At 38.4% G+C, this 14,984-nt stretch overlaps 2 protein-coding genes across 2 annotated transcripts in view; one reads left to right on the forward strand and one right to left on the reverse strand.

Moving 5' to 3' along the window:
* The window catches only part of glv4-like (gloverin 4-like), a 223,310-nt gene that overhangs the window by 73,031 nt on the left and 135,295 nt on the right, over positions 1-14,984 (forward strand). The gene's annotated exons all lie outside the window — the stretch shown is intronic.
* On the reverse strand, positions 63-14,926 carry LOC105841364 (uncharacterized). The gene is made up of 4 exons (XM_012688814.4): positions 14,808-14,926; positions 2,613-2,690; positions 1,525-1,675; positions 63-943 (listed from the first exon to the last, which is right to left on the reverse strand). Exons 1-4 carry the CDS (start codon positions 14,829-14,831, stop codon positions 768-770), a joined length of 429 nt encoding a protein of 142 aa, XP_012544268.3. The 5' UTR covers positions 14,832-14,926; the 3' UTR covers positions 63-767.

A 14,984-nucleotide genomic window follows, 5' to 3' on the forward strand; every position in this document is an offset into this window, starting at 1 on the left:
AGGATACGTTTGTGTTGATTTGTCTTAAGACTCAGAAGTTTTGTAAAATCAAACAAACCGCACAGTTTAAAACACTATAAATTTATTAACGGCATAGAAGAAGCACAAGCATGAAGAAGGTGAAGAGTGTGAATACAATAATAATGAAAAAAATGATTGGGAAGAAATGACACACGGTCATCCGACCCCAAATTAGAATCCTCTATATTATAGATACCTGAGACTTATATACATACTAATATACTTTTAAATATATACCTACATGTAAAAGTAATAAACGTCCAGACAAAAAGCAAACAAACCTGTTCATCACACCAATGTTTGGCCGATGTGGGAATCGAACACCCACGACCCTCGGCGCAAGAGTCGCGTGTGCTAATTACTGCACCACCGAGTCAGACGAAGATATCCTAATAATAATATTATTATGTTGCAAGGCGACAGGAATTACATACAATTAATTTAGAGAATTAATTTTGTATTAATACAAGCACAGGCGTCGCATATGAAGTCGACCAGCTAAATTATCAGTGGGGTCCGATAGAAACGTCAACATAGATATTTATTTTTGCAGTAAAAACAGCTTTGCTTACTTGGAAATATTTCCAAATTCGAATCTTTTGACCGTTCAACGTACAATTAGAATATACAATATTTTCTATTTCTAAATTTTACTATGGCTTTATTAAATAACAGTTATATTTAGTAGAATTTTTTTTTATCGCATGCCACATCTCAAATAAGACATACTATTACATTAATTCCACTCAATATATGTTATTATTCTTTATTTGTAAGACAGCAATGATGGTTGTGACGGCAAACGAAACAAAACTCAATATATTCCTGACGTTCAAAGACAGAACCCTCCACAGAGTACATTCTATAGTCTGGGACTTAACGAACTGAAACAGCTTCTCTACTTCGATGCGGTGTTTCGTATCTGTAAATAAATGAGTAATAATTAAGATCATTCACAGCGTGAAACGAAACGCATATCCTCTTTTTTTTTATATTATCTGTGGCTTTTTCACTCGATCACAATTTTGGCGCCTTTTTCTTATAAATTTTCAAATATTTTATCTAATTATTATTGTCGAACTAACAATATAAAATATAAGGTTTACGTTACAAACAAGCAAGATGGTGGTAGCTATCCGTGCGAGTTTACAATACACTCTACAACCAATAAAGCTACTACTTTTTTAGTTAAATAGTCATACACACCAGATACATAAGTTCTAGACTATAAACATAAACCATGACATTTTCGAATTTTCCACCTGATGTTATGTGGTTACCGGAGCCCACAGACATCTACAACGTAAATGCCGCCGTCCTAAGGTTTCAGTATAGTACAACGGCTGCCCCGCCCTTCAAACCGAAACACATTATTGCTTCAGGGCAGAAATAGATAGGGTGCGGACTTACAAAAAGTCCTAACACCAGTAAATTTGTCTATTAGTCGTGGGTTAAATAAAGTGTATTGGCGTAAGTTTAAAATAAATTAATAAAAAAACTAACTTTTAGTCTTCATTCGTTTTTCGACGATCAGTATTTTGATCCGTTGTAGATCCACATTGATCAAATCAAACAAAATTGAGGAAACGACGAAGAAAAGGTGCGTATAGAATGTTTCGATCGCGTAGACCGCCAATTTTTCTACGATCGGTCCCTGAAACATAACATATATAAGATCGAAGACATGCAGGATTATACGAAGTCGCGGGATTCTGCATTACTGCGAAGAAACACACAACTTGAGATTCAGATAGGAAGAAATCACTGATAGTCAAAGAATATCCGTTTATTATATACTTCGCTAACAAGTAACTATTTATGTATGTGGTGGGTTTTTTTTTTATTGCCCTTGTAGGCATACGGGCATACGGCCCACCTGATGGTGAGTGGTTACCGTCGCCCATGGACATCAGCAATGCCAGGGGCAGAGCCAAGCCGCTGCCTACCGCTTAATACTCTCTACAAGCCTCGTTTGAGTACCGCTGTATATGAGTGCTATACGTGTACTGGCGCTTTATACAGCGGTTTGAGTAAAGAGGTGTTAAGTCTTAACTGGTGGTAGGACCTCTTGTGAGTCCACGCGGGTGGGTACCACCACCCTGCCTATTTCTGCCGTGAAGCAGTAATGCGTTTCGGTTTGAAGGGTGGGGCAGCCGTTGTAACTATACTTGAGACCTTAGAACTTGTATCTCGGGGTGGGTAGCGCATTTGCGTTGTGGATGTCTATGGGCTCCAGTAGCCACTTAACACCAGGTGGGCTGTGAGCTCGTCCACCCTTCTAAGCAATAAAAAAAAACAACAAAGTGTAAGCTCGGCTGTCTTCGAAAACAATGAAAAATGTATATTCTAAATCATTAATTATCCCTTAAATAACTCTTACTTTGATCTACGAGAAGTCCAAAAATGCAGTGTCTAAAATTTGTAGTGTCCTTATATATTGGTCCCAATATTTAAACGCGTACATTAGTGGACCAATTTTGAAAAAAAAATACAGCTTGATTTAATATTAACAACTATATAAACTACCATTGAAGAAAAAAAAATCATAAATGTGTTATGAAAGACAATTAATAAAATTGTTTTTTACTCACAGATTCTTTTATTTTATTAAGCATGAGAAAGGTCTCCAAAATCAGTTTCGGTGTTGAGCACAACAAAAAGACAGTTAACTGGAAAAAATAACTAAGTAACCACAAGGGTAATAATAGAAGACGCGAGCACGAAATATTATAGCTCATCTAAGTAATTGTCAGAGCTACCGTTGCTCGTGGACATCCACAAGGCCAAGGATACGGAAAGGCCGTTGCTTATCTCTGAAGATTCTTTTCAAATGTCATTCCAATAAGAATATATTGTTGTAGAGGTCAAAGATCACCGTGGAAGAACTGTGAATAATTACAGTGGCTCAATGTGGAAAATAGAAAATGATTTTCATCATTATCATCATGATCAGCCCAGTCATCCACTGCTGAACATAGGCCTCTTCTAGTTTATACCACTGATTTCGGTCTTCGACTTTCTTCATTTATTTCGCACCAGTGACCCTTTGCAAGTCATCGCATCAGCTAGCCGGAGGCCTGCCACATTACGTTTGCCAGTACGCGGTCTCCACTCAAGAAACTGTCTGTTCCAGCGATCTTCGGTTCTATGGCATAAATGTCCAGCCCACTGCCACTTCAGCTTGCCGACTGTCTGAACTTTATCCATTACTTCTATGTCGAATAGCCTCATTCCTGGGTTCCACCCATTTCCATGAGTTGCTGAGCTACCTTGAGCTCCTAAACTAGCCGTACTGTGAGTGTTCACGTCTCGGCTCCGTACGTGATAACTGGTGGGATGCACTGGTTGAAAACTTATTATTTTTGAAAACATTATACTTGCCATAACCTATTTCGGTTCTAGGTAATTTTCTTTCTAGTAACCGAACTTTGTGGCTTAATGAGACTATATTAACCAAAACAAGCCCTTGAAGAATATAAACAACAGAAATGAGATCGAAAATCAAGACAATCATTGATGAATCCTTTTATTTCTGATTCAGTCATATAACCACATAATAATTATCAATATTATTGACTCACCAACTGTTTAGATGGGTGTTCGGTCTTTTTAAAACCGTCAACCAGTATCTCGTACATTTGAATAAGCTTTTTAGTACTGTACTTCCCGGTCCTACCGTGATCGATACCAAAGTCCTACGAATTATTCTCGTGCGGCAGAACAACAAAGCAAAAACAAATACCGGTGGAATCCTACCCAATACGGTGAAATTCCAAAGTAAATTATGCAATAAGCTAACCCATGACCAGCAATTAAAGGACTTAGACAAACAGAAAGTGACCATATTCACAATTTTTAATACAACGAGGAATGGAATCAAAATTGCAAGATAGATATTGAGTTTCTTATAAATTCTAGAGTGTGGCTCAAAGTCGATTATTCTGCTGCTAGTATAGTAGTCCATAAGGTACATCTTCTTCGAGTACAAAGACATAAACACATAGATGGAATATTCTAAGTACAAAGACCACTTTGCAGTGTGATTTGAGAAGCTACAGTACAAATGATGGAGAACTAAATAGAAAAACAGAAAGAAGATACAGTAGGCTTTAGCGACGGTCTTTAATCTCCTCGGTATTTCCATTTCGTAGTAATATCCACATAAAAAACGAAGGAAGAGAACAAGTTTTATATTGGTAACGTATTTTGGCTTCATGATATCAAAATAGTATGGGCGTATGGACGAAAACAGTGCTTTTATTCAGGACTTAATTCATAAAATTTCAATTTGATAATGTGGAAACTATAACCACATACTTTGTGAGTTTGATTGTAGTAGAATATATATCTTGTGTATTAAGATTATCCGAATCAGGAAACCTCCCAGCAACTATCGCCGGACACTATGTCAAAAGTCATATCAGCTGGTTTTGCAGATGAAGAATAGAGAATAAAACTATATCAGGAAAGCCCCTTAAGGGTCTTGGAATAAACTGTAAAATATTAAACTATAAAACAAAAGGTTCCGATGCTTTCCAGGCACATAATTTTTTCCAAGGAACTTTAGACAAGGACTTAATGAAGCAAGTTATTTGCAAATTCAAAAATTATATCATACAGTCAATTGCTGAGCACACGTTTCCACTAGCACGCAGAGCTATATTTATTGTTACAGCCAACTTATTTAGAATGATCAATAGTTTCCTTTCATAGTAATTATGGGTTAGACGTGTTATTAAAGGTTGTTAGAAATACGTAATGGAATTGTATCTAATACTTTTACCCGACTGTGACAAATAACCTGGAAGAGTTATACATTTATTTCTTGGTGTTTATGAAAACTAGTGAATGGCGTACGTAATTTAAAGCAAAACCATGGTTCCCGCCAAGTCTGAAAATGATTCCTTGTATGATTGAAAGATTACTGGTGGCCCGAAGGCCTTTCCAGTTTCACCAAGATGGGTGGGCGAGCAAAGTCTCAGCCAGGAGGGTTGGGATTTAATAACAGCTGCCTAGCAGCTGCGAGGGAAACTTAGCAGCTCAAGGGCAGTTACTTCACGAATGCATCAGCTACCGGATCAGAATCGCGATAGGCTGATAATATCAGGCGAGAAACTTAGCAGGGTTGATGCATGGGTTATGTCCTAATTCTGTTCCCAGTGTTAGAGTTCGTGTACCGCTTGTGTTGCTTGGACTATTTATTTCTTGTTACTTTCTCCTTCTTTGTATATTTTGTGTTCATCTTAAATAAAAACTTTCTTTGTGTAAAAAAAAAAAATACATGTGAGTCACCCACAGAGCAAAAGACGTCTTATGCAAGGGTTATTGAATCTGATGGATCAGTCGATGGGTCAGATCATGGATGGTTTTTGGATTGAATTAAAGCTGTCGTACAGTTGTGGTTGACGCTTAATAAATTATTTTTCACATAGCATCAAAGCAACAAAGCTTACATGCGGGGGATTTGAACAATGTTCGTGTTTTTTTTCATACGTGAAAGTGAATAAATAATATTTAAACATTTTCAGGTTCGAATTCAACTTTTTATCGTTTTATTAGGTACTAAGCACACACATTTTAAAACATTTTTCATTCACCAACAGCGCGTAAAATCCACATTTCACAGGATGTCTTCAAGCTAAGGAAATAGGTTATGCTGCTATAAAATTACTTGAAAAGTCTTTTCAATGTCCTTTCAAAGCTATCTTGTCTTATTCTTTTAAGGGCTGAGCAATTGGGTGATCTTTTATACCCTTGTAATCCTTTGTGTTATTCATCTACATTCTATACTGTATATATATCACACCTCTTCCATGATTTTTTTAGCAGTGTTGTCTTTTATATATCTTTTGTCTATTGTCCTTTTTTTTTTTATTAGCTTTCATACTCACCAACCATGTGAGGTTTAGTTTGTAATTCTTGCAAATAGTAGTCTGGTCTTCATTCAGGTTCATTTGGTATAATATTCATACTATGTACCCTCAATACTTGACGTACACTCAAACTACAGTCCACCAATCGGGAATTTTTCAAGTCTCGTTTTAAGAATAAATAAATAATTGTGGTTAAATACGCTCCAAAGTAAAAACAGCCCGACAGCCCGATATAAATACCTTTGTATCTACCTTGTAGTCCACAGACGTCCACAGCTACATATAGGCATAGCTTTTTTTTTATTGCTTAGATTGGTGGACGAGCTCACAGCCCACTTGGTGTTAAGTGGTAACTGGAGCCCATGGACATCTACGACGTAAATTTGCCACCCGTCTTGAGACATAAGTTTTAAGATCTCAGTATAGTTACAACGGCTGCCCCACCCTTCAAACCGAAACGCATTACTGCTTCACGGCAGAAATAGGCTGGGCGGTGGTACCTACCCGCGCGGACTCACAAGAGGTCCTACCACCAGTAATTACGCAAATTATAATTTTGCGGGTTTCACTTTTATTACACGATGTTATTCCTTCACCGTGGAAGTCAATCGTGAATATTTGTTGAGTACGTAATTCATTAGAAAAATTGGTACCCGCCTGAGATTCGAACACCGGTGCATCGCTCAACACGAATGCACCGGACGTCTTATCCTTTAGGCCAAGACGACTTCAAAATACATAACATATTAGCAGTAGGACGCTTTTTAGGTTCACAAGTGTAGTAAGCCCATCTACAATCAGGCCGTGAATAAATGAGCATCAGTGGAAATGTCTCAATAGTGACACTTCCATGAAGTAAACGTCCGTGTTTTTCAATGTGACGGTACAGGCAATAACAAAAAGCTAAGAGTTCCCGCTGCGTGGAAATTAATTTTCCTTTTGTGTCGCCTGTACCGCGTTTACTTGACGATTACTTCGTTGTTCGTATTCGAGAAACAACATGTATCAACAATGTATTTTTAAAATGCTTATGTTGGCTAAATCGATTGACTCAAATGCGATTTCACCCATGCCATTAACAGTGCCAAGTGTTATTAAAATACTAGCAACCACTTGAAATACTTATGAAATCAGTTTACGAATGCCCATATTTTAATTTTTCGGTTCACGTCGAGTTTATTATTTCGGGTCCATGGGCATCACAACATAAATTTTGCTTCCCATTATGGATTTTGAGTTCGAAATCTTAATTAAGTGATAGTAAAATTAAATAATCACAACGATTGTAACATAGGCCTCAACTGAAAGTGGGTAACGAAAGGGATAGGAACTTTAATGTGTATGTCTGTCCAGGGCCAGTCAAGGACCAGAAAGCTCTGACACCGGTTCCAAGAAGAGCCACATAGAACCAAAAGGACCTCAGCGTCGCTTATCACAAATTTTCTTTTTTTTTGTTAACTTTCTGGTGGTGGGACCTCTTGTGAGTACGCGCGGGTGGGTACCAACACTCTGCCTATTTCTGCCATGAACCAGTAATGCGTTTCGATTTGAAGGCTGGGGCAGCCGTTGTAACTATACTTGAGACCTTAGAACTTATATCTCAAGGTGGGTGGCGCATTTACGTTGTGGATGTCTATGGACTCCAGTAACTTCTTAACACCAGGTGGTTGTGAGCTCGTCCACCCATCTAACCAATAAAAAAAAAACTTTCGACCTAATTTACGATGGTTCATTTCATTAATAATCTAAAAACAATATACCCTACAAATAAAATACGGTTGCTGTCTCTGGGGTAGCTAGAATGCCGAGCGCCGTCTTGAATAAATGTTAAAACCGATTCCGGAAACTTACGAATAGTTAAACATCGGAATACTTAGTTTAATTAATTCATGTCCCATGTTCAAGTTAACGAATACTTAATTAAATTGTTCACCAAGAAGCTAATGTCGTCGCTCGGCTCGTCGTAGTCTCCGATCCGACCAGATATTTCAATCATACGAAAAGAAACAATTAGGGACCTTCACTTGCTCGAATGAAAGATAATGAAGATGTCAGTACAGTAGAGTCATTTAATGGAATCAAAGTGAATGAAGGTGTCAATACAGTAGAGCCTAAGATGAAGGCGACTATTCAAATTTGATAAACCCATTGGGATAGTTAAGTATTTTTGGTAAAGAAATTCTGGATCTGACTATTTTTGCTTCTAATATAGGATAAATCCAGTCTGAATAAGATATTTTTATAACCTTTTTAGGCTTCCTTAGATCCGCTTTATTACACCCATCCGTATTTATATTTTATTTTGTACTTGATCTACATCTACTCAAATGTTTTTAAAATACATTTTTTTTTGTAAAAATTGCTTGCGAATTAATAGTTAAATGGACTAGAAAAAGTGACTGCTTACAAGACAGAACTGACGCCTATAATGGCGGTAACGTTACCAATCGCAAGGTGCATCTTTTCTGATTTTATATAGAAGCTAAATTTTAATTTATCAATGATAGATAGGTATACTCAACTTATTGTGTGAGGGACTACTATTTGAATTTAACTGGCAACATTCAGATATTATAATTTTGTGCTAAGCCTTGAAAAATATAAAAATCATTGAGTACGAATCTCTATACCACGTGCTAATTTTCGCAAACTAACACCTTCTATGAACAACCTTTAAAACTTTAAAAAGTCCTTCAACTTAGTCATTTATGCCACAGAAACAACACACCGGATCCATTCCGCGGACCGCGATTCCGAACCGGTGGTAGTTGCTAGGTAAGATATTTGCAACTTTTCTTATGCTGAGCCCCGTGAGTTTGTCTACAGGTCCGGTGAAACCAAAATAGCCCCCGAAGTCAAAGGTAAGTTAAGTGGGAAAAAAACCTGAAGTGTGTTTATAGTTTTATTTAAAGTATAGATTTCGGGTATCATAACTGTTTTTTATGTATTACTCGGTATGATTATTCTAGTATCATCACGTCGGGGTCACCAGTTTGTAGAATGCTGAACGACGAAAGGAAAGATCTTCCACCGAGCGGGTGATATCACTCGGTAGACTGACGGTCCGAATGTTGTTGTTCGGAACTTTTATATATGCGAGCTTATCTCGAAAATGTCGTAAGCGAGATTCAGGCATCTGTCAAATATCTCGCGTTATATGATGGCTATCCGCCACACAACTTTCAAGACAGAAGGCGCTATTGCTTTAAGGAAAAAGGATCATGCGCGTTTGCATATTCATATTTTGTAATCGCTACCAGGCCTCTAGAAATCCTCTTTGATAGTAAAAAGGTGGTGGCTTCCATGTACGGCTTGCTGCAGAGGTCCGGGCCGCATCATCGTATTTTCTGGTTATACACCATACTCATTATGAACGCAATCTGTTTGAATACTTTTTTTTATATTTTTTTATTGCTTAGATGGATAGACGAGCTCACAGCTCACCTGGTGTTAAGTGGTTACTGGAGACTATAGACATCTACAACATAAATGCGCCACCCACCTTGAGATATAAGTTCTAAGGTCTCAGTATAGTTACAACGGCTACCCCGCCCTTCAAACCGAAACGCGTTACTGCTTCACGGCAGAAATAGGCGGGGTGGTGGTACATAACCGTGCGGACTCACAAGAGATCCTATCACCAAAAAGCATTAAGAGAATCTTTGTAAAATATTTAACGTGATATTTGGTTCACTACGTACCGGCGACTATGAAGCTATGGAAATAAGATCACAAATTTTCTTCTGCAACTCATATTTGCATAATCGCTGGATGAATTGTAAATGTACAATGTAAATTTACGTTTTACGAATAGTTTCCGGGAAAGCTAGTTTAGAAGGAGCATATGTTTCGGTAGGCAGCGGCTTGGCTCTGCCCCTGGCATTGCTGAAGTCCATGGGCGACGGTAACCACTCATCATCAGGGGGGCCGTATGCTCGACTGCCTACAAGGGCAATAAAAAAAAATGTGCTTTTTAAATTCTATTATTTTGGGAATAGGTTCTAAAGCGTTCGAGTCGACCGTTTAGCCATGTATACAACAGCTTACGTACCACTGGGCCTCTTTCTGCCGCGCAATAGTCATGCTTATAGATATAAGGGCTTAAAGCCGTTATATCTATATAACTAAGAATTCGACCTCAAGGTGGGTGACAACGTCCACATGGTACTGTCCACATTCCAGCAATAACTTAACACAGCGAGCCCCGATATCGGCTAGCTGCCCATGGATTAAAAAAGTGACGGATAGTTCCGGTGTTCGCTTATTACAAGGTACTTTATGAGACTTCTTATTGCTTAGAGTGGTGGACGAGCTCACGGCCCACCTGGCTTTAAGTGGTTACCGGAGCCCATAGACACGTACGAGGTAAGTGCCACCACCCACCTCGAGACATGAGTTCTTAGGTCTCATACTGCTTCACGGCCGAAATAGGCAGGGTGGTAGTATCTACCCGTGCGGACTCACAAGATGTCCACCAGTAACTACGCAAATTATATTTTTGCGGCTTTCATCTTTTTATTACACGATGTTATTGCTTTACCGTGGAAGTCAATTGTGAGAACAATTGGCAAGCACGTATTTTATTAGAAATATTGGTTCCCGCCTGCGGGATTCGAACAACAATGCATCGCTTGATTCGATTGCACCGGACGTCTTATCTTTTAAGCCACGATGACTTCACATTAGTGACCGGAAACTTTTAGCATATGTTTCAGCCAGGATATGCGAAAGTACCAGGTTTCCCTTTGCCCCGATTACCCGATGCTCTCAATTTACTACAAAATATCGGGACCAAGATATTAAAAGTATCAGTGACCTTTGATAGTGCCAAGAGCATAATAGCGTTACGTAATTTGATAGCGTTAATGAACTAATGGATTTAAAATTAACTGATCAGTAAATCGTTAATTTCTTAATGGACTACAAAAGGTAATTCGGCGCCTAAAATTCTACAAAAGGTAATGTTATAAGCTAAAAGCCCTGCGGCGTACGCGACAATGAGATCAATAATCCTTCATCTAGAAGGCTACGTCCGAGTACATTTGGAGGAAAAATGTGTATTAATAAATGATTAAGCTGGCACTTTCTCTTTGGTTAAATAGAAAACGTGGTGGCGTATTTTAATTACTATAAAAAGAACCTCTTCCGATTTGTATCAAAGGTATTAGGTACATTTTCGACATGAATACTGTAGCTATCATAAAGAGTACAAACCAATTTTTAGCGCAGAGACCTTAATTTTGAAGTAATCGTGGCCTAAAGGATAAGACGTCCGATGCATTCGTATGTAGCGATGCAACGATGTTCGAATCCCGCAGGCGGGTACAAATTTTTCTAATGAAATACGTACGTAACAAATGTTCACGATTGATTTTCACGATGAAGGAATAAAATGTAATAAAACCTCTTGGTGGTAGAACCTCTTGTTAGTCCGCACGGGTAGGTACCACCACCCCGCCTATTTCTACCGTGAAACAGTAATGCGTTTCGGTTTGAAGGGTGGGGCAGCCGTTGTAACTATACTGAGACCTTAGAACTTCTATCTCAAGGTGGGTGGTGCATTTACGTCATATATGTCTATGGGCTCCAGTAACCGCTTAACACCAGGTGGGCTGTGAGCTCGTCCACCCATCTAAGTATTAAAATATAAAAAATATAAAAAAACAATATCGTTAGAACATGATAATAAATCTACTTACATTTACACATGAATGAAGCGTTTTGTTTTCAATCTACTATCGCCTTATCACTGAATAGTACGCGATTACAATGTAAATATTGGCTTAATGTACTATATGATTACACTAATTGATCTGGCGAAACAATACCAACGCTGAGTTGTTGCTTCAAGGCGTCGAACTTGGGAAATTTAATATTTTAAACGATCGTGTAGTATTTTTGCATGCAAAAGTCGATTATGTGGTGAGTGGTCTCATACAAAAATAATGGATGTCCTATTTATTCTTCAAAGATAAATTTCAGATTGCTTCACGACAGAAACAGAAAAGGCGATTACTGATTGATACGGATTGATTACGGAATTTTATATCAAAAATGCTCTCTTACGATGTTGCTTTATGAATATCAAGGCAACCGGTTTAATAATAATTCTAAGCTGTGGTATTTTGAGATTAGCTTCATGTTAAAACACGACCGCGTAATCACATATTTATCACTGTATGTTTTTCCAAATGTAACGACTCAGGCAAGGTCAAAGCCAAGTGCTTCTCGTCCACCAATCTAAGCGATAAAAAAAGTTAATAAATCGTAAAAGAAGCTTTATTTAATAAAGATATAACAGAAGACGATTTTGTAGAAAATTACCCGATGTGCCGACACTACACAGTGCCGTCATGCGTTGTAGTTTAATATGCTTCCTCAGTATTTTACACACGTAACCAATGAGAGCCTCGTTAGGTCCCAGGGTTGCCAACCTTGGTGGACAGATTTACGAGGCAATTGCGAAGAAGCCACAAGGCATGTTTAAAAGTAGGGAACCTGTTTATAAAGGCGGAGAACATAAGATTTCGCTTTGTCATGTAAATAGACTTTACTCAAAAGCAAGAACGTTTACAAGTCATAGGTTTTTAATTAAAATACGTACGGTGTCATCATCATCATCATTTCAGCCTATCGCCGTCCACTGCTGAACATAGGCCTCTCCAATAGATTTCCAGTGCGACCGGTCCATTGCCACCTGCATCCAACGAGACCCAGCGCTTTTTACTAGGTCGTCGGTTCCATCTACGGTACGGTGTAACCTCGCGTTTTTTGTTCGTCATTATATCATATCCGACGATTCGGATACTTTAGTTTTTTTTTTGTTAAAGCTTATTAATTTATTTTTATTGCAAACGAGCTGACCCGACAGACTTCGTAGTGCCTCAATCGATAAAAAAAAGACCTAAACTTTTGTATAAAATAAACTTAAAACAAACAAAAGGAATCCCTGTCCGACGGGGGACACATCAAAGGAAAAACAACATTGTTATTTTTATTTCATTCCGAGCATTTTCATAGTTATCTACGCTTTCAACCTTCTTTGAACTTCCACAAATAATTCAAGACCAAAATTAGCCAATTCGGTCCAGCTGTTCTCGAGTTTTAGCGAGACTAACGAACAGCAATTCATTTTTATATAATTGCAAATTTGTGAACGAACAACACTTTTACACTCCAAAAACGAGATATCCCGTAATTCGCGGCACGAGTGGCAACCTCATTCCTATCAACCCTTCGAATGTAAGACAAAGAGATAAAAACACTAAACTAGGGTAGTCCTTCGAGACGTATTAGGGTTACCTAATTTGGCTATTTTTTTTTCTTGAAAATCCAGGGTCCAACGAAGTAGGTCAGGTTGTAATGAATAAACGAAATAATGTGTTTAGGGGCGTGTGTAATATATTTTTAATGAGAGATTTGAGGGGATTTTTTTTTTTCGATTTCAGTTGACCTTAATCTCTCGAACGTTAGAATAGGATGAAATGTTGTACTGTATCTAAACAGCCTTGAAGACCTTGCGTATTTTCTCTTACCGAGATTATTATTGCCACTTCAGGGAAAGTTTCTGTTACAATACCATAAACCTTCCAGAAGAGACCTATAGTAATTCTGACCAATGAGTATCTTCATACATTAGCGACAACGTGACCTGAGTCCTAGTCCTAACTCATGCATCGGCCCGCTGAGTTTCTCGCCGGATCTTCTCAGCGGGTCGCGATTCCAAACCAGTAGTAGATTCATTCGCGAAGTAGCTGCTTTAGAGTTAGGTCTCTTTTGGAGGCGCTCGGGCAGCTGTTGGCAGATCCCACCCCTTCTAGCTGAGCCTTTACTCGCCCACCTATCCTGGTGAAGCTGGAAAGGCCTCTGGGCCATCAGTAATCCTTCAATCATAAAACATTAGTCCTGTCCTTTGTGTATTTCATAAATGATGTTCATATTGTTACAAACACAGGTATTAACTTACGAGTAGGTATGTGTCTTGATACGAAGACACTGAAGGAAGACACTTTAGAGAACTAACCTGATATTATCATGATATTATTACGCCGGTAAGAGTAATGCCATCTATCGCCGAATAGTCGAACGAATATCGAAGGACCTAGAAGCACCTAGTACGCTCGGAAAGTACAACGCCATCTATTGACAGATAGCGGAAACGACTACTAGAGATGTGTAGAATATTCTCGACAATTCTGGGGATGAGGTATCGGCTATAAAAGCGTTGTAGGGATGGCACGCAGTCAGTCAGTAATCGGAACTACTCAAAGCGAAGCAGCGAACGGATCACCTGAAGCGAAGCGGAACAAGCAAATTGAGAGTTTTAAAGTGTTTGTTGAGTGTTTTAAGTGTGCAAAGTGTTGAATACAGTTTTTAGTTGTACTTTAGTGAAATTTTATTTATTCCGAAATCCAGCGCGTAACAGTATCCTCTAGCATTGTCCATTCGCAATCACAATTGTTTTGAAACTTTAATTTTATGAGGAATATTTACAAATACTCGAATCGAAATATTAGAACATGCCTTTTAGAGAACAGTTTGGATTTATATAGGAACTTGGTGGTAGGGTATATTCAGCGCTTACTGATCGCCGTCTTGTTTATTAGTACCGTTCACGCGTTTCAGTTTCAAGAGTGGTATAACCGTTATTACAACACAATTAAGACTTCGACTTCACATCTCAGGGTAGGACTCAACATGTGATATCTGTGACTTCCAAAAATCAGGTTGAGCACGAGATCACCTGCCAATCTAATTATTAACACAATCATAAACAGTATTACTATTTAGCCCAAGATCTAACGTTTGATGAATCATCAATCACTTAATCGGCAAATTTTGCACCAACCAGTACTGATAGGGAACTTGAAAGATAAAGAAAACAAGATTTCTAACTAAAAATTCATACGGTACCTCGCAGTCTCCAGGGATGTACATCGGATCGGAATCCGGATGCAGTTCATTCAGATTCCATTTCCATCGCCTGAAAACGTATACCGGCAATCAGGTTTGTACAAACACGGACAGCTTTGTGAGGTCTGAAATTGAAATCGCAATTGCGTACTGTTGCGAGCATATCAAAGTTAACTA

Source organism: Bombyx mori, chromosome 28 (genome assembly GCF_030269925.1).
Source record: "Bombyx mori chromosome 28, ASM3026992v2".
In the NCBI taxonomy this organism is placed as follows: domain Eukaryota; kingdom Metazoa; phylum Arthropoda; class Insecta; order Lepidoptera; family Bombycidae; genus Bombyx; species Bombyx mori.

Excerpts from the sequence above, each read along its gene's own strand:
- LOC105841364 (XM_012688814.4), bottom strand. The coding sequence starts at position 14,831 with ATGTACATCCCTGGAGACTGCGAG. Across the intron at positions 2,691-14,807 it reads ACATCCCTGGAGACTGCGAG|TTAACTGTCTTTTTGTTGTG; the intron begins GTACCGTATGAA and ends TATTTTTTCCAG. Across the intron at positions 944-1,524 it reads AAAACGAATGAAGACTAAAA|ATACGAAACACCGCATCGAA; the intron begins GTTAGTTTTTTT and ends ATTTATTTACAG.